General features: G+C 40.3%; 2 protein-coding genes across 9 annotated transcripts in view; both read left to right on the top strand.

The window, feature by feature from the left end:
• The window catches only part of WDR12 (WD repeat domain 12), a 34,635-nt gene extending 34,006 nt beyond the window's left edge, over positions 1–629 (top strand). The window contains 1 exon segment of the mRNA NM_001301706.1: positions 298–629. Coding sequence (NP_001288635.1) covers positions 298–375 — 78 coding nt within the window. The 3' untranslated portion in view covers positions 376–629.
• Positions 630–8,825: 8,196 nt separating this feature from the next.
• ICA1L (islet cell autoantigen 1 like) overlaps positions 8,826–20,288 on the top strand; it is a 104,044-nt gene continuing 92,581 nt past the window's right edge. For 2 of the 8 annotated variants that reach the window (XM_077957387.1, XM_015110683.3), the window contains exons 1-2: positions 8,826–9,247; positions 11,225–11,294. The gene's annotated coding sequence lies outside the window, so the exon portion shown is untranslated. Of the gene's footprint in view, positions 9,248–9,365; positions 10,336–11,224; positions 11,295–20,288 lie in introns of those variants that run through there. The other 6 variants (XM_077957388.1, XM_015110680.3, XM_028830983.2 and 3 more) reach the window with 3 other exon arrangements.

The raw sequence follows: 20,288 nt of genomic DNA, 5'->3' as shown, positions 1-20,288 counted from the left end.
TAATAGGTAAAACTATATCCCTTTCAAACTTATTATATATCTTGGCAGATGCTTTATAGAAAGTGCAACAGCATATTGTGTCTCAATCAAATTTAAAAGATAGCTTTTAATGTTTTAATATACAGTATTGTAGTATAGTAGTGAAACAATGTTGGTCCCTTTACTAACTCTCAATGCAAGTTAACTGCTCACCCATAATTCCTTTTGTAATGAAAATCGTTAGTATTTAATTAGGTTTAGCTATGATATGAAATAATTATATTTACTTATGTTTTCTTTTTCTCTCCTTTTACACAGCTACTTCTGAGTGGAGGAGCAGACAATAAATTGTATTCCTACAGATACTCACCTACCACTTCCCATGTGGGGGCATGAAAGTGAACAATAATTTGACTCTAGAGATTATTTCTGTAAATGAAATTGGTAGAGAATCATGAAATTACATAGATGCAGATGCAGAAAGCAGCCTTTTGAAGTTTATATAATGTTTTCACCCTTCATAACAGCTAGTGTATCACTTTTTCTTATTTTGCATTTATAATAAGATAGGTTGTGTTTATAAAATATAAACTGGCATGCATTCTCTATACAAACTTGAAATTAAACTGAGTTTTACATTTCTCTTTAAAGGTATTGATTTGAATTCAGATTTGTTTTTTTATTTTTTTGTTATTTATTTTGGAGTCTTGTTCTGTTGCCGAGGCTGGAGTGCAGTGGCATAATCTCAACTCACTGCAACCTCCGCTTCCTAGGTTCAATCAATTCTCCTGTCTTAACCTCCCAAGTAGCTGGGATTACAGGCATACACCAGCATGCCCTGCTAATATTTGTATTTTTAGTAGACACGGGGTTTTGCCATATTGGGCAGGCTGGTCTTGAACTCCTGACCTCAGGTGATCTGCCCGCCTCAGCCTCCCAGAGTGCTGGTATTAGAGGCATGAGCCACTGCGCCTGGCCGAATTAAGATTTGTTTTTGAAATGCTATAAAAGGTTATATTGGAAATCCAGTAATTGTTCAGATTTTTATTTCTATTAGAGACTTAGATTTTTTTAAGTTACCTATTTTTAAAAAGCATTCAAAAAGATTAATGAAAATTGTAATAGAGAAAAAGTTAGAAACACAGTTTCCTTTTGGCAAAATAAATGTTCGAAAATTAGGCTGTGAGGGTATTTAGAACATTAAAAAAAAATGTAGGAGGGGCACGGTGGCTCCCACCTGTAATCCCAGCATACTGGGAGGCCAAGGCGGGTGGATCACATGAGGTCAGGAGTTTGAGACCACCCTGGCCAACATGTCAAAACCCTGTCTCTGCTAAAACTACAAAAATTAGCTGGGCATGGTGGCAACCGCCTGTAATCCCAGCTACTTGAGAGGCCGAGGCAGGAGAATTGCTTGAACCCGGGAGATGGAGGTTGTAGTGAGCTGAGAACGTACCACTGCACTCCATCCTGGGCGACAGAGCGAGACTCTGTCTCAACAACGACAACAACAAAATGTCGATTCGGCAGGGCACGGTGGCTCATGCGTGTAATCCCAGCACTTTGGGTGGCCAAGGCAGGTGGCTCACCTGAGGTCAGGGGTTCGAGACCTGCCTGACCAACATGGTGAAACCTTGCCTCTACTAAAAAAAAAAAAATAAAAAAAATAAAAAATAAAATAAAAAAAAAATTAGCTGGGTGTGGTGGCACACTCCTGTTGTCCCAACTACTTGGGAGGCTGAGGCAGGAGAATTGCTTGAACCTGGGAGGTGGAGGTTGCAGTGAGCCAAGATCACACCACTGTACTCCAGCCTGGGCAGCAGAACCAGACTCCATCTCAAAAAAAAAAAAAAGTGATTGCCAATTTTTGAAGAATTCATCAAGATATTTTAAGGGAGGCACTTTATATTAAATATATGTCAGATTCTTTAGAAATTGCATACAGTTGACTGGGCGTGGTGGCTTACGCCTGTAATGCCAGCACTTTGGGAAGCCAAGGCAGGCGGATTGCCTGAGCTCAGGAGTTTGAGACCAGCCTGGGCAACACGGTGAAACCTAATCTCTAATAAAATTTTAAAAGTTAGCTGGGTGTGGCGGCATGTGCCTATAGTCCCAGCTACTTGGGAAGCTGAGGCAGGCGAATTGCTTGAACCTGAGAGGCTGAGGTTGCAGTGAGCCAAGATTGTGCCACTGCATTCCAGCCTGGGCGACAGAGCAAGACTCTATCTCAAAAAAAAAAAAAAAAAAAAATGCATTGCATACAGTTTTCACTGTAACCTCCTAATCTTTCCTCATATGTAGATAAGAATAAATTCTTTAGACAAAACTTTTAATCAGTATTAGATAAACATTCTACAAATTTTATGATACCATTAGCAGTTATCTTTATGCATGTGTTACATAAAAATATTTAAAGTAAATGTATTTTTAAAATGTTATTTCCATCATTAATGGATTGATATTCCTTAAGTAGAGCATTCACAACCTTTATTAATATTTGGGAAATATGTTTGGTCTCATTATTAGATGGTATTACATCTCAGATGATGTTCCTGTTGCAGAAGTCTGTGAAACAGTATCTGTACTTGGCTGCAGTTGAGAGCTAAACAGTGTGTTGAACCAGTTAGGAGTTTAATTCTCTGTAGAAAACCAGAGGCAGTCCAGGGCTGGTGTAGTTTTTGTTCCACATTGCTTAGGATCCTAGGCTCCCTCCACCCCTGGGATATGGTCCTCATTTTCACATAGATCAAGAGCCAGAGCTCCAGTTATCATTTCTTAAAGTATATTTTAATGCCAAAAAAGTGAATAAAGGTGGCCAGAAAATGCATGCACAGAATCCTTGTTTTTCTCATTTTGTGCTGATTGGTATAAATTTTATTGTATTTGTAGTCTCTGGAAATCTAACTTTGAGAGGACAAAGATGAATTCTTAGTCCTGTTTTGGATGGTCTTTGAATGATCCTTAAGGGCAGTTATTTATAATGTCTTTCTTAACTCACCCAACGTGGGCTGACCAAATGTAGTCTGTATAAACTAGGTGGTTAAAGTAAAGGTAAAGAAGCTATCAGATGCAGTAGACAAAGAAAAAAACGGCATCCAGAACTGGTCCCCACCTATTCCCAGTCCTGGTTCCACAGCAAAATACATTCATAGTTCAGGCATTCTTCCTTGGGATAGATATAATGTAAGCGACCAAGTCTCTTGGACAAGGATTGTCTCTGATCAATCCCTGCCAAACTCCTTTCCTTTGTTAACTCAAGTGATTAGATCTTACTCGCTGAACAGAAGGAATATGAGAGGTCAAAACATGCCTATTCAGTCCTCTTATATTGCTCCACACCCTTTCCCTCAAAAGCCAAGAGACCTTTCAATGGTCCCCTTTCCTCTACCAGAACACCAGAGATGCCTGCTTTACATGGACTTACATGCTCCCAAGAATCACTTGGATAAATGAGTGGTGCTACTTTCCCATGGTTGGGGAAAAGCTAGGAACCTGACAATGCAATGCTCGGAACCTGCTGACCAGTACTAGTTATGCTGTCTTGCCATAGTAGTGCAGTTCTTTAAAATGTTGATGCTTGCTCTCTTACCAAGCAAAGGTTGGTTTTTTTGTTTTTTTGTAGAGACAGGGTCTCATTATGTCACCCATACTGGAGTACAATGGTGTAATCTTGGCTTACTGCAACCTCCATCTTCTGGGCTCAAGCCATCCTCCCACCTCAGCCTTCCAAGTAGCTGGGACCATAACCAGCCAATGTTTAATTTTTAATTTTTTAATATTTATTTATTTATTTATTTATTTATTTATTTTATTTTGTAGAGTTAGGGTTTCGCCATGTTGCCCATGCTGGCCTTGAACTCCTGGGCTCAAGCAGTCTGCCCGCCTGGACCTCCCAAAATGCTGAGATTACAGGCATGAGCCACCGCACCCAGACCAAATAAAGTTTTAAGAAATTCCTTGGCCAGGCATGGTGGCTCAGGCTTTTGTAGAAAAACATAGCTTTCCTGTGAGAAGATAATCAATATTTTCTTTTCTTTTCCTTTGAATTTGGAATTGCCATTTTGGAACTGTTGTCAACAATGCATAATAATATATCAGAATGCTTCCTAGTATAATATTATTGGAGAAAGAACAAACAAAAGTTTAAATTGATATAAAATGCACATAATTGAACAAACAACCCTGCAAAAAAAAAAAACCATCTGGGAATTTCTGATAATAACATTGAAATCTGTTCACACAGTCTAAAATTCTTTTGATGTATCATAGTTTTGAAAAAAGGTAACAGTTTATTATATATAACAAATATAAGGAAAATACTAAATTTTTTGAAAGATACTAGTTTTTATTTTTGTTCATTTTTTAGAGATAGGGTCTCACTATGTTGCCCAAGCTAGAGTGCAGTGGCCTGATTATAGCTCACTGCAGCCTCAAACTCCTGGACTCAAGGGATCTCCCACGTCTTCCTCCTAACTAGGACCACAGGCGCATGTCACCACATCTGGCTGATTTTAAAATTTTTTGTGAAGACGGTCTCGCTGTGTTGCCCAGGCTGGTCAAGAACTCTTGGCCTCAGGCAGTCTTCGTGCCTCAGCCTCCTTAAGTGCTGGGATTATAGGCAAGTCACTGTGCCTGGCCAAAAATACTAATTTTTAATAGATACTATTATGGCTCCTATTCTTAAAGGAAAAAATAGGACATTTTAAGACTCTATGCAAGGGATATTCAATTAGTATATTTTTTATTTAAAAAGCCACTACTTAGAATCAGATTTCATTAGGCAAATGAAATCCAGATATTACTAGCCAGAAACTATCAGGTGTAGAAACAGCAGGAACATTTTAGTCACTTCATTGTTGACATTTTTGACTATCATAGATTAAGTATCAAACACAATAATGGTATTTTGTTATATGAACCAAATATATCTCTTTTTACGAGACATAGTCTAGCTCTCCCATCCAGGCTCAACTCCTGGGTTCAAGGGATCCTCCTGCCCCAGCTTCATGAGTATGTACCTGGGAGTACAAGTGCATGCCACCACACCCAGCTAATTTTTTTTGTTTTTGTGGAGATGGGGTCTTGCTATGTTGCCCAGGCTGGACTCCAACTCCTGACCTCAAGCAATCATCTCATCTTGACTTCCCAAAGTGCTAGGATTACAGGCATGAGCTACTGCATCCAACCTGAACCAAATTTATCTTATAACTTAGAAGAGAAACATTTTTGGCTTGTTGGTTTTATAGAATTAAACCTAATTTTTGTTCTAATAGCAGTTCCATTGATTTGCAGATTTAAGGTAGTAAATTATTTTCTTGCAGTGTCTATAAAAGTAAATGAAATTATGTCCTATCATAAAAATCCTCTATAGATAATAAATTATTTACATTTTATAGGAGAGAAAAATACATGTTAAAGTTTTTGAACAGACACACAGGCAGAAAATAAATGGCAGTGGATTTGAACTTGGACTTATTTTGGACAAGCTGTTAACTGGTATATATTTTGTCAATCTTATGTCATGCACAAGAATGATATTTTTATAAATGGAAAGAGTGAGTGTGGAAGTGTCTTCATTTACCTAACAGGTTATATGTGGTTGGGCGCCGTGACTCATGCCTGTAATCCCAACACTTTGGGAGGCTGAGGCGGGCAGATCACCTGAGGTCAGGAGTTCAAGAATAGCCTGACCAACATGGAGAAACCCCATCTCCACTAAAAATACAAAATTAGCCAGGCGTGGTGGCGCATACCTGTAATCCCAGCTACTTGGGAGACTGAGGCAGAAGAATTGCTTGAACCCGGGAGGCGGAGGTTGTGGTGAGCCAAAATGGCGCATTGTACTCCAGCCTGGGTAACAAGAGCGAAACTCCATCTCAAAAAAAAAGAAAACAAAACGTAAATTTAAGTGACATTAATGGGTACTAAATTACCATAATATGTTCAGCTTTGCATTTTTTTGCCTTTAAAATTAATTTCAATTTTAGTGTACCACTAAATGTATCATTGTAATAGTATATAAATGTATACTTTAAAGATCAATTTCTGTATATTCTAAATAGGAATTGTATATAAGCAAAAACGAATTCTAGAAATTATCCAATTATGTCATTCATGTTATTTAAAGGGAAACCACAATCCAGACAGGTTAAGTACCTAGTGTGAAGGTATGTATCCAATTAATGGAGCTGGGCGACATACATCTGAGTAATAAAGACTACAGAGAAATTATCTGGTTAGGTACAATCTGATACAAAGTTTAGAAACATGTCAAACAATTCTATGTAGTCAGTGAAAGTGTAATAACGTGCCTGAGACATACCAGATCAAGTTCAATGGTTGTTTCAGGGGGAGGAAATAATTTTTAAAACGATGTCTATAACATTTCACATTTAAAATCATCTTAATAAGTCTAATTCTAGAATTGTGTCTAATTCTAATACTGTGCCTAGCTTTACTTGAATAAACAGAAATGTAGTAGGGAAGAGACAGCATGTTTAGCTTGCAGTATCTAAGTAATTACTTGTGTAGGTATCTGGGAAGATAGCTCTCCATAGCCCCACTGTCACTGACCTGTAATGCTTGTCCTGACGTCTTCGGTAAAATTCAACAGATTACAAAGAAACTGGTGCAATGCCTTGAAGAAATAGAGTTTTTTGTATGATGTCAGATTCAATACACCTCTAATCCTTAGTAAAACAGTACAAAACAGTAGAATAATTTTTAGTGTTTTCTAATGTCAACCGAGGTTTTATTTGGGAGATTAACCAGAGGTTTGCAGAAAAATAAAAGTGAAGACTATTAGTCTTTAAAGAAACTAAGACTCTAGGTTTGGATCCCATTTGTGGAGCCCCACATTCCAAGTCATCTAATGTTCTTGTCTAGTTAGCTTGTAAAAGTCTACCATGGAGGAAAACCCTTTTTTTTCTTAGTATAAATGTATTATATGTTGATAGAAAGTTAAATAAAAGTTCAATAAATGTGCTTCTACGTGAAATTTAAAAGTATGTTAAAGGTGTTAAATTATTTCACTTTCTAAAGAGGTTTTATGCAACACTAAAATGTAATGACTGAGCTGCCTCCTTTTGTTAAGGGACTAGTGCAAGTAAGAGTCTCACTCTGTCGCCCAGGCTGGAGTGTAGTGGCGCAATCTCGGCTCACAACTTCCGCCTCCTGGGTTCAAGCAATTCTCGTGCCTCAGCCTCCCAGCTGGGATTACAGGTGCATGCCATTACATGGGGCTAATTTTTGAATTTTTAGTAGAAACAGGGTTTCACCATGTTGGCCAGGCGGTTCTCAAACTCCTGACCACAAGTGCTCCGCTCGCCTCAGTCTCCCAAAGTGCTAGGATTATAGGCGTGAACTACCACACTCATCCTAGTGCAAGCCATGTAAACATTTTATCCAACAGCTAAAGGAAGATTAATTCATTCCATGGGCATTTATGAAATATGAGAGACTTGACTCCTGTCCGGGTGAAGCATCAGCAGCTAGCTCTACATTATTTTCTGATACTATTCCTACACTGTGCCACCTTTCCTTAGTGACTTGTGAAGAAAAAGTGATTATATGTAAATACTACACTTCATTGATGGCTTGGAGATACTGTGTATCTTTCTGTAATTTTACCCAGTTAAGTGAATAAAAGCAACAGGCCCGGCCGGTAGCCACTATTCTGACTTCCTGGTGTCGTCTTTGGAGGACTTTAGTTGGCTTCAGATTGAGCTGAAGAAGATATTAGTTTACTGTTCTCTTGACTTAAAACTTCATCTTGTTGGAACAAACATTTTCTAAAATACCCCAAGAACTTTACCGTGGGGCATAGTAACATTTGAAAGTCATTTCGCTTGCAATGTTATTTATTCCTTGGTGAGAAAGATAATCTGGTCTTTTCAGATATTTTATAATGTATCCTTCAGTTTTGAATTAGCTATCTTTATTTCAGTTCGTTCATTGATGGACTCAACATTCATTCAGGACCTAGTTTGTATTAGGCACTCTGCTAGGTGCTAAGGCTGCAGAAATGCATAAGGGTGGACAGCAGCTTTGAAGCAGCTCAGCACCTAATGGGGAAGACAGGCAGGTAGATCATTACAGCCGGAGAGCGGTATACCCCTTAGGAGAAATGCGACATTTAGTAAGATTCAGGAAAGCCATCCCAAGGAAATACGTCAATCACTCATGTTTGCCAAACGCTAATTTTTACCCTTCTGAGGAAAGCTGTAGACTCTTTCCTCAAAAAAACAAAATTTTGCACATGATTTCAGGTATTTGCCTATTCCTTGGAAATCCAAATATCTCAGGGTAAAACTCTAAAGACATTTAATGTTTTCAGTCCAAATTAACCCTCTATAACTTGCCACTTTTCCTGTTTTAAAAGTATACTTTCCAGGTTGAGTATTTTGTACAGTTAATATTCTAGAACCTGACCCTATCTTTGTCATCATACAGACTTTAGTTATCACCTCGAGTGTTAACCTTTTCATTCTTTGCTAGCCTATGTGTCACAGTTGTAATTAATAATTCATATGCTGCTGTTTTAGGAAAGTTTTGGAGTCACCTTTAAAAAGAATGCAGTTTGATTATCTCCTACTAGTAGTAAATAGTTTTGCTTCCTTTTTGTTTTTTTCCTGAGACTTTCAGGATCCGGTTTTACCTTTTACTCTTGAAGATTCATCACAAACATTATGGATACGGATATATACATTTGAGATTGGTTATGAACGGTTGTTAAGACCTCTTTAAATCTTTAACACGGGAGTTAGATGCTGAGGAGCCGCCCCACAAGGCCCGGCAGGTCCGGGGGTGGGGGTGCTCGGAGGGAGCCGGGAGGGCCCCGGGCCAATGCTTTCCACTTCCCTACGCCTCAGAGAGCTCACACTCAGCTCCTCGGATGTTCTGACCGGCTTGGTGTTTGTCATCTCACTTTATTAAGTAAGGAGGAAATCGGGAAAGGAGGGATAGAGAGGGTCCCCGAGTTCATTCAAGAGCAGACCGAGAGATGCGCCGGTCCCCGTCGGGCCGGTGGCGGGGTCAGGCCGGCGCCCGAGTGGGGCGGACGCCAGGCCGTGCGGTTTAAATCTCCCGCCTCCCGCAGCGGGAGCCTGACACCTCCACGCACTGGTGCGGAGGGGCACTGGTGCGGAGGGGCACTGGCTGCCGGAGGGCCCGGAGTCGGCGCGGGGCTCGCGGGCGGTGGCCGGAACGCGTGCCGGGACGGATCTCCGCGCGGCCGAACGCGACCCGAGGCGGCGGAGGAGCGGCGCCGGTAAGCGTCTGCGGCCTCCCGTGCCCCCCACTTCCCCCTCAGGCGGCGGTCAGGCCCGGAGGCCAAATCCTGGGTTCCCATGGCGACGCCGGGCGGCAGGGGCGCGGCGGGAGGCTCCGACCACTCGCGCGCGCGCGCGGTTTCTCGGGTCCTTGCTGGCCTCCTTGGTTCTCTCGGGGACCCCGGCCGCCGCCTGCGGCCTTCTGCCAGGCGAGGCCCTGCTCGGGGTTCTTCCGGCCTCCCACCAGGCAAAACCCTCAAGGAGCGGTTTCTGGCGTGACTGGGTCCCTGCGGCCGAAGGGCGCCTCCCGGCCACGCTCGCTGTAGTGAAGGAGCGCGGCAGCCCGGGGCTCATTTGGGTGATTTCCCTCGGCGGTGGAGGTCGCTCCTAGTGGAGGCGGCGGCCAATCACCCAAACAGCCCTCAGGTGCCTCCCTGCTGGCCTCTTTTTCACGTGGTGCTTATTTTTATTTCGCTATTATTTTGTAATGGGAATATCTTCTTTAGAAACTAATTGGCAACCGATGGAGAAAAACAAAACATAGTAAATGTGCGGTTTGGGTTGAACTGCAGAATGCACGGGCCCACGAGGGGCTCCGCGCACAGATCCTGTTCCCCAGGCCTTGAACCCGGCCCCACGGCACAGATCTGGCTCCTGGAAACGCGGGTCAGCTGGTCAGGTGCCCAGGTGATGTCAGTGGTCAGATACCTGATGCTCTAAGGAAGACGGAGAGGGGAAAGCCGGGAGTCCATCCTGGCAACTCACCCGCGGTGCTGGGGCGTTGCCAGTAGAGGGGGTGGAATCAGTTTTTGTGTAATAGATGATCTTGATGCACACAGCATAAAGGCTGTTATAAACTATGGGTCTCTGTAAAATAGATTGTTGGGAAGATAACATTTTTCCATGGTTTTAATTTTTCCCAGAAGTATTTATGTATTGATTTATTTGGTTCTGACTCAGGCGACGTACTGTAAGATGGTATTACTTTAATCATCTTCACATCAGTATTTATGGAATAGCCACAGGTGCCTCAACCTTTAGTAGGAGTTAATTATACATTTTCTGGCCGAGTAAACATCTCCGAATGGTATGTATGTGTTTTTATATGACCAAAATTTTAAATCGTTTAGTATTTATCTGTGCCTATCATACCCAGTATTCTTTGAAATCTCTATTTAATAGTGAAAATGATTGTTTTTCTAGTCATTGAAACAGCTATGTGGAAGGCAGTGTTCTAATTACCAGTTTAATTTTAGAGTTAGAAGGGTGCTCAGAGATCAGCCAGTTCAACGAGGAAAAACTGCAAATATGAGACTGGTGGAAAAAGTAGGATGCCGTATTTTTTATTATAAATATCATAAAAAATATAAAACAAAGTTTATACCAGTTACGGAACTAGGACCAGATATCAAAATATTAGATATAAAATGGATAATATACTGTCTTGTTCTACTATACTGCCAAACTTTGTGATTTAATTGTGTTATCCTATATTTACATTTTTTCTTTTATACTTTAGCTTTTTCAGTACTCACTGTGCTTCCTTTAAAATTTTATCCTTTTTACATTCTTTAACAACAACAGATGGGATATGTGAAAGAGTTTTAAATATATCTGTAACTGGAAAGATTTCCTTGTTCGAAGTAGATTTTCTTATTTAATAATATTCTTATTGCCCTGTTCCATTTTGTCTGTTTTTCATTCATCCCTTAAGTTTTGTGTTTTTTTTTTTTTTTTTTTTTTTGGAAATCAAAATTTTCAAACTTGTGCTTGGATCCAGTATTCACCATTAAAAGTTAGTCACCTTCTATGTATCTCATTGTTATTTTGCCATTATTGACTCACTTGCATAAAACACTAGGGTTTTTAAATTCCTTTGTTAATTTAGTTGAGATAAAAAATAGACTAAAGTAACACAATATCTATATTTACAGCAGCTGACATTAACAACTGTTAACATTTTGTTGTATTTCTAGTATTTTTTTAGATAAGGAAATAAAATATTTCCAATAAAGTTGAAGTCTCATCCCACCCATCCATAACCAGGTACTTAACATCATGAGTTGATATCTGTGTTTTGTATTTTTTAAATTATATTTTATATGTGTCTATTATTGCATGTGTTTTTAAATTTTAAATAAGTTACATCATATTGCATATAGCCTGCACTTGTGTTTTTCACTCAGTATTATTTTATTTTGGTTTTTTGAGACGGAGCCTCGCTCTGTCGTCCAGGCTGGAGTGCAGTGGCCGGATCTCAGCTCACTGCAAGCTCCGCCTCCCGGGTTCACGCCATTCTCCTGCCTCAGCCTCCCAAGTAGCTGGGACTACAGGCTCCTGCCACCACGCCTGGCTAATTGTTTGTATTTTTAATAGAGACCGGGTTTCACCGTGCCAGCCGGAATGGTCTCGATCTCCTGACCTCGTGATCCACCCGCCTCTGCCTTCCACAGTACTGGGATTACGGGTGTGAGCCACCACGCCTGGCCTCACTCTATTATTTTAAAAATTGATTTGGATTGATATTGATAGTTCTAGCCACTAACATATTTGTTTTAAATGTTTGTTGTTGTTGTTGTTGTTGTTGTTTTGAGACGGAGTCTCGCTCTGTCACCCAGGCTGGAGTGCAGTGGCGCCATCTCTGCTCACTGTAACCTCCGCCTCCTGGGTTCAAGCAATTCTCCTGTCTCAGTCTCCCGAGTAGCTGGGACTACAAGCACATGCCACCACACCCAGCTAATTTTCTTATTTTTAGTAGAGATGGGGGTTTTACCATATTATTCAGGCTGGTCTCAAACTCCTGGATTTAGGTGATCCACCCACCTCAGCCTCCCAAAGTGCTGGGATTACAGGCGTGAGCCACCGCGCCCAGCCTTAATTATTTATATAGTATTCTGTCTTATGAATATACTACATTTTTATCTGTATAGCTTTTTATTAATATACTTAGATTGTTTCTAGTTTTTTATTACAATGCTAAAACAAGTAGACGTTCATTTGGTAAATATTTACTGAGTATCTACTATGTGTCTTGCACTATTTGCTCACAAACAGATGAAAATCTCTGCCCACACAAAAGCTTTAAATACCTAGTGGTGGAATTGCTAGGTCATGAAGTAGGAGCATGTTTAGTTTTATGAGAAACTGCGAGACCATTTTCCAAAATGGTTATACCGTCTAATGCTTTCATTGGCAATATGTGAGTTCCAGTTACTCACATTCTCACCAGTTTTGGTGTTGTCAGTCTTTGTCATTTAAGGTATTATCGTGGATGTATATTGATGTATCATCATGAGTTGAGAATTCATTCCTGCTCTTGCTTTTATCAAAAGTTTTTTTGTTTTTGAGGGGAAATTCACATAACATACAATTAGCCTTTTTTTTTCTTTTTTACTTTGACTAAACAAACCCAAACAACTGTTTTGAAGTGTACAGTTCAGTGATATTTATTGTTTTCACAATGTTGTGAGATCACCAGCTCTCTCTAGTTTGAAAACTTTTTCATCACCCCATAAAGACACCCCTTACTCATTAATTACTTGATTTGTAGTTTTTTTGTTGCTGAGTGGTATTCCATTGCACATTATTACTATAATTTGTTTGTTCACCTGTTAATAGGTATTCTAATTTTTGGCTATTTTGAATAAAGCTACCAAGAACATTTACAGGTCTTTGGGCATATTATTCATTTATCTTGGGTAAATAAGAATACAATTGCTGGATTGTGTGTGTTTCAATTTTTTCTGAAGTGGTTATACCCATTTTATATTCCCACAACCAATGTATGAAGGTTCCAGTTGTTCCTCATTGTTGCCAGCACTTTGAATTGACAGATTGGTTGTTAAGCAAGATCAAATGGGGGTGTGCTGATACCTCTTTGTGGTTTTAATTTTTGTTTCCCTGATGAATAATGTTGTTGAATATATTTTTATATGCTTAATGGCCATTAGTATATAGTTGTACACTGCATAAAGGTGTTTTGGTCAATGATGGACCACAGATACGATAGTAGTCACATAAGATTGTAATAGTGTATTTTTATTGTACCATTTCAGTGTTTAGACATGTTTAGATACACAAATACTTACCATCATTGTGTTGCAGTTGCCTACAGTATTCAGTATGTAACATGCTGTACAGGTTTGTAGCCTGGGAGCAATAGCCCCTAGGTATGTGGTAGGCTTATAACATTTGGTTTGTATAAGTACATTCTGTGATGTTCTCACAGTGATGAAATCACCTAATGACACATTTCTCAGAACATATTCCCACAGTTAATGCATGACTGCATGTGAATATCTTTTGTTAGTTTGCTCAAATAATTTATCTGTTAAAATGAGATTTTCTTATTGCTCAGTTGTAATTATTCTTCATATATTCAGAACACAGGTCTGTTCATATGTGTGTGTGTATGTATGAAAAGTTTCCTCCAAATTTTCATTTTCTGAATTGTGTTTTTCAAATAACAATTTTAAATTTTGGTGATAATCCAACTTCTTGATTTTTTTTTCTTTTATAATTAATGTTTTAAATAGTCTAAGAAATCATTGTCTGCCCCAAGGTTGCAAAGATTTTTTCTTCTGGGAGTTTTACAGTTTTTTGAGATGGAATCTCATGCTCTTGCCCAGGCTGGAGTGCAGTGGCAGGATCTCAGCTCACTGCAACCTACGCCTCCCAGGTTCAAGTGATTCTCCTGCCACAGCCTCCTGAATAGCTGGGACTACAGGCACCTGCTACCTTGCCCAGCTAATTTTTTGTATTTTTAGTAGAGACAGAGTTTCACCATATTGGCCAGACTGGTCTCGAACTCCTAACCTTGTGATTCGCCCGCCTCGGCTTCCCAAAGTGCTGGGATTACAAGCGTGAGCCACTGCGCCTAGCCAGGAGTTTTACAGTTTTTAAATTTTACATTTAAGTCTGTTACACATTTTGAATTACTCTTTGTAAATGATGTTAGTTAAGAATTGGGGAGCAATTCTTTTGACATACGGATATCTGGTTGTCCTTGTATTGTCTGTTAAAAGTCAAACCTTTCCACCAGTGAATTGCTTTGGCACCTCTGTTAGTCCATTTTGGGTTACTATAAAGGAATACCTGAGACTGCGTAATTTATAAAGAAAAGCAGTTTATTTGGCTCACAGTTCTGCAGGCTGTACAAGAAGCATGGTGCAGCACCTGCATCTGATGAGGGCCTCAGGCTTCTTCCACTCATGGAGGAAGGTGAAGGGGGAGCAGGTGTCGTATGGTGAGAGAGGGAAGGGTGTCACACCCTGTTAAATAGCCAGCTCTCACATGAACTTACAGAGTAAGAACTCACTCATCACCAAGCCATTGATGAGGAATCCACCCCCATGACTTCCCAGAAGGCCCAACCTCCAATATTAGGGATCACATATCAACATGAAATTTTTAGGGGACAAACATCCAAACTATATCAGTGCCCTTGTCAGAAATCATTTGGTTGTATATTTGTGGATGTATTTCTGTGTGTTCTCTAATTTTTCTCAGCAATGTGCTATAGTTTTTAATAGCACTGTGGTGTGTATTTCACTGAATTTGCTGCTAAATATTTCATAGCTTTGGATGTTATTAAAAATGAGAGTGGATTTTAAATTTCACTTTCTAGGCTGGGTGTGGTGGCTCACACCTATAATCCTAGCACTTTGGAAGCCTAGAGGGGAATCACTTGAGGCCAGGAGTTTGACACCAGCCTGGGCAACATAGGGAGACTCCATCTCTACCAAAAAAAAAAAAAAATCACTTCCTAATTGTTTGCTACTAATATATAGAAATGTGATACATTTGTTTTACATTGATTCACTAATTGCTGAATTTGCTCAGATCTGTTGCATTAGATCTAGTAGATTTTTAAAAGATTCTTTAGGATTTTTTGCATACATAATCATGACACCTGTGAATAAAGACATCTTTGCCTTTTCCTTTCAAATGTGGAAGGGGTGTGAGCAGTCATCTTTGCCTCTTACCCAATATTAAAGGAAAAATATTCACTATTTCACAGTTAAGTATGATGTTAGCTGTGTGGGGTTTTTTGTTGTTGTTTTCTTTTTTTTTCTTTCTTTTTTTGGCGGGGTGATAGAGTCTTGCTCTGTCACCCAGGCTAGAGTGCAGTGGCACGATCTCGGCTCACTACAACCTCTGCCTCTCAGGTTCAAGCAATTCCCCTGCCTCAGCCACCCAAGTCGCTGGGACTATGGGTGTGCAGCACTATGCCCAGCTAATTTTTGTATGTTTAGTGGACACAGGGTTTCACCATGTTGGCCAGGCTGGTCTCGACTTTCTGACCTCACATTTTCTGCCCACCTTGGCCTCCCAAAGTGCTGGGATTACAAATGTGAGCCACCTTACCCGGCCAGAGTTTTCTTTTTCTTAAATCATGAGTGAGTGATACATTTTTTCATTTTTTTCCTACATCTATTGAAATGGTGATACTTCTCCTTTAATCTCTTAATTTAATGAATTATATAGACTGATTATCTTTTTTTTTTTTTTTTTTTTTTTTTTTTGAGATGGACTCTTGCTCCTTCACCCAGGCTGGAGTTCTGTGGTGCCATCTCAGCTCACTGCAGTCTCCACCTACCAGGATCAAGCAGTCCTCCCACCTCAGCCTCCCAAGTAGCTGGGACTACAAGTGTGTGCCACCACACCCAGCTAATTTATTTTTATTTTTATTTTGAGACAGTCTTGCTCCTGTCCCCCAGGCTGGAGTGCAGTGGTGCACTCTCGTCTCACTGCAACCACCACCTCCTGGGTTCAAGCGGTTCTTCTGCCTCAGCCTCCCGAGTAGCTGGGATTATAGGAGTGCACCACCATGCCTGGCTAATTTTTGTATTTTTAGTAGAGACAAGGTTTCACCATGTTGGCCAGGCTGGTCTTGAACCCCTGACCTCAAGTGATCCGCCTGCCCTGGCCTTCCAGAGTGCTGGGATTACAGATGTGAGCCACCATGCCCCACCAAAGAGAAGATTTTTTTTTTTTTTTTTTTTTTTTTAAACACAGAGTCTCACCCTGTTGCCCAGGCTGAAGTGCAGTGGTGTGATCTCGGCTCACTGCAACCTACACCTCCCAGATTCAAGCAGTTCTCCTGCCTCAGCCTTCTGAGTAGCTGGGATTACAGGCACAGGCCACAACACTCAGCTGATTTTTATATTTTTTAGTAGAGGTGGGGTTTCTCTATGTTGGCCAGGCTGATCTCCAACTCCTGACCTCAGGTGATGCACCTGCCTCAGCCTCCTGAAGTGCTGGGATTACAGGCATGAGCCACTGTGCCCAGCCACACCTGGCTAATTTTGGTATTTTTAGTAGAGACAGAATTTCACCATGTTGGCCAGGCTCGTCTGGAACTCCTGATCTCAGGTGATCCACCCATATCAGCCTCCCAAAGTGCTGAGATTACCAGTGTGAGCCACCGCACCTGGGCCATAGACTGATTTTGAAATGGTAAGCAAATCTTGCATCCCTTGCATCAATTCCACCTAGTTAGTCATGTTTTATCCATGCATATATATATATACACACATACATACACACCTATTACTCTATTAGATTTGTTAGGATTTTGTGAAGGGGTTTTCATTCATATTTAATAAAAATATTGGTCTATAATAATCTTTTCTTGTAATGTCTGGTTTTGAGGGCAAAGTTATGCTGGCTCATAAAATGAGTTGGGAACTATTCTTTCCTCTCCTACTCTATGAAAGAGTAAGTTTGGTTATGTCCTAAATGTTTGATCGAATTCACCAGTGAAGCTATCTGGTCCTGAAAGGGTTTTGTTTTGTTTTGTTTTCATGGGATTTAAAAAATTATTGATTCACTTTTTAAAATGAGTGTAAGATAATATGGATGCTCTCTTTCTTTCTTGTGTTAGTTTTTGGTATGTTGCATTTTTCAAGGAATTTGTTCATTTAACTTAAGTTGTACAATCTTTTGGTGTAAAGTTGTTAAAAACATACCTTTATTAATCTTTTAATGTCTGTAGGATCTATAGTGACGTTCCTTCTTTTATTCCTAATATTGCTCATTTATGTTTTTCTTTCTTTGTTGATAAGTCTTACTAGAAGCTTTTTATATTTAATAATTTTTTCATATCAACCCATTTTTAACTTTAATTTTCTTATTTGTCCATTTTCTATTTACTGACTTATTTTTATCGTTTCTTCTACTTGGGGTTTAATTTGCTCCTCTTTTTCTAACTTCTTAAGGTGGAAGCATAGATAATTGATTTTATACCTTTTTTTCTTTTTTTATTGAGATGGAATCTCACTCTGTCACCCAGGCTGGAGTGCAATGGCATGTTCTCGGCTCACTGTAACCTCCGTCTCCTGGGTTCAACTGATTCTCCTGCCTCAGCCTCCCAAGTAGCTGGGATTACAGGTGCTCGCCACCACACCCAGCTAATTTTTGTATTTTTAGTAGAGGTGGGGTTTCACCATGTTGGCCAGGCTGGTCTCAAACTCCTGACCTCAAGTGATCTGCCTGCCTCTGCCTCCCAAAGTGTTGGAATTACAGGTCTGAGCGACCGCACCAGCCCTTTTTTTCCAATGTAGGTATTTAAAGCTGTGAGCTTTTCTCTAATCATGCTTTAGTTGCATTCCACAGCTTTTGATATGTTTTTATTATCATTGAGTTTAAAGTATTTTAAAATTCCTCTCTGATTTCTTTGACCCTTTATTTATTTGTTTATTTATATTTATTCTTTTTTTTTTTTTTTTTGAGATGAAGTCTCACTCTTGTCGCCTAGGCTTGACTCACTGCAACCTCCACCTCTCCAGTTCAAGAGATTCTCCTGACTCAGCCTCCTGAGTAGCTGGGATTACAGGCACCTGCCATCACGCCTGGCTAATTTTTGTATTTTTAGTAGAGATGGGGTTTCACCATGTTGACCAGGCTGGTCTCGAACTCCTGACCTCAGGCGATCCACCTGCCTCAGCCTCCCAAAGTGCTGGGATTGCAGGCATGAGCCACCACGCCCAGCCTGTTTATTTAGATATATGTTATTTCCAAATATTTGGGAATTTTCTAGATATCCAATTGCTATTGATTTCTGTTTAAAACTTTTTACTTTTTTTATAGAGACAGAGTCTTGCTCTGTCACCTAGCCTGGAGTGCAGTGGTGTGATCATTGCTCACTCCCTGCAGGCTCAAACTTCCTGGGCTCAAGCGATCCTCCCACCTCAGCCTCCAAAGTCACTGACACTACAGGCATGTGCCACCACTTCTGGCTTTTTTCTTTTTCTTTTTTTCTTTCTTTCTTTTTTTTTTTTTTTTTGTAGAAATAGAGTCTTACTATGTTGCTTAGACAGGTTTCAAACTCCTGGCCTCAAGCAATCCTGCTTCACCCTCCTAAGTCACTGGGATTACAAATGGGAGCTACAACACTTGGTTTCTATTGATTTCTAAAGTAATAGTATTATAGTCTAAGAATGTTATCTGTGTTATTTTAATACTTTTATTTTTCTGCCTAGCATATGGTCTGTTTTGGTGAATCTTCCAGTTACCCTTAGGGAAAAATAATGTATTCTGCTCTTGGTGGGTGGACTGGCGTATAAATGTCAGTTAGGCCAAGTTGGTTAAAAGTGTTTCTCAAAAAAAAAAAAAAAAAAAAAAGGTGGGGGGGATTGTTTAAAACTTTTATGGTTTCACTTTTTTTTTTTTTTTTTGAGATGGAATCTCACTTTGTCGCCCAGGCTGGAGTACAGTAGCATGATCTCGGCTTACTCAACCTCCGCCTCCTGGGTTCAAGCAATTCTCCTGTCTCAGCCTCCCGAATAACTGGGATTACAGGTGTGTGCTACCACACCCAGCTAATTTTTGGGTTTTTAGTAGAGATGAGGGTTCACCAGGTTGGCCAGGCTGGTTTCGAACTCGTAACCTCAAGTGATCCATCCACCTCAGCCTCCCAAAGTTCTGGGATTACAGGTGTGAGCCATTGCACCTGGCCTTCACTTTTTAAAAAAATGTCTACTTATGTCAGTTACTATTCTGGGGGCAGTGTTAAGTCCCTCGTTGTGATTGTAAATTTGACAGTTTCTCCTTTTAGTTCTGTCAGGTTATTTTTTTTTTCCTTGTATTTGAGAGCTTTATCATTTAGTAATATCCACAGTTAAGAGTGCTATGTCTTTTTTTTTTTTTTTTTTTTTTTTTTAGATAGTCTCGCCCTGTACCCAGGCTTGAGTGCAGTGACGCAGTCTTGGCTCACTGCAACCTCTACCTCCCAGGTTCAAGCGATTCTCCTGCCTCAGCCTCCTTAGTAGCTGGGTCTACAGGTGTGAGCCACCACTCCCGGCTAATTTTTGTATTTATTTTATTATTTTATTTTGAAATGGAGTCTCGCCCTGTCCCCCAGGCTGGAGTGCAATGGTGCAATCTTGGCTCCCTGCAACCTCCACCTCCTGGGTTCCAGTTCTCCTCAGCCTCCCAGGTAGCTGGGATTACAGGTGCCCGCCACCACACCCAGCTCATTTTTGTATTTTTAGTGGAGACGGAGTTTCACCATGTTGGTCAGGCTGGTCTTGAACTCCTTACCTCAGGTGATCCACCTACCTCAGCCTCCCAAAGTGCTGGGATTACAGACGTGAGTCACTGTGCCCGGCCTGCTATGTCTTCTTGATAAATTGACCCTCTTATTATTAAATGTCCATCTTATCCCTAGAAATATTATTTATATTGAAACCTGTTTTGTCAGACATTAATATATACTTTATGTTTATGCAGTATATCTTTATGCTTTTCCTTTTAACTTCTCTGTGTATTTGCGTTTAAAATATGTTTCTTTTCTTTTTTTTTTTTTTTTCTTTTTTTTGAGACACAGTCTTGCTCTGTTGCCCAGGCTAGAGTGCAGTGGCATGATCTTGGCACACTGTAACCTGCGCCTCCCGGATTCAAGCAGTTCTCCTGTCTCAGCCTCCCAAGTAGCTGGAATTACAGGCATGAGTCACCACATTCGACTAATTTTTGTATTTTTAGGAGAGACAGGGTTTCACCATGTTGGCCAGGCTGGTCTCGAACTCTTGACCTCATGTT

This window comes from Macaca mulatta, chromosome 12, assembly GCF_049350105.2.
Source record: "Macaca mulatta isolate MMU2019108-1 chromosome 12, T2T-MMU8v2.0, whole genome shotgun sequence".
Classification (NCBI taxonomy): Eukaryota; Metazoa; Chordata; class Mammalia; order Primates; family Cercopithecidae; genus Macaca; species Macaca mulatta.
The sequence above is the reverse complement of the archived record's forward strand: the minus strand, read 5'-3'. Positions and strand labels throughout refer to the sequence as shown.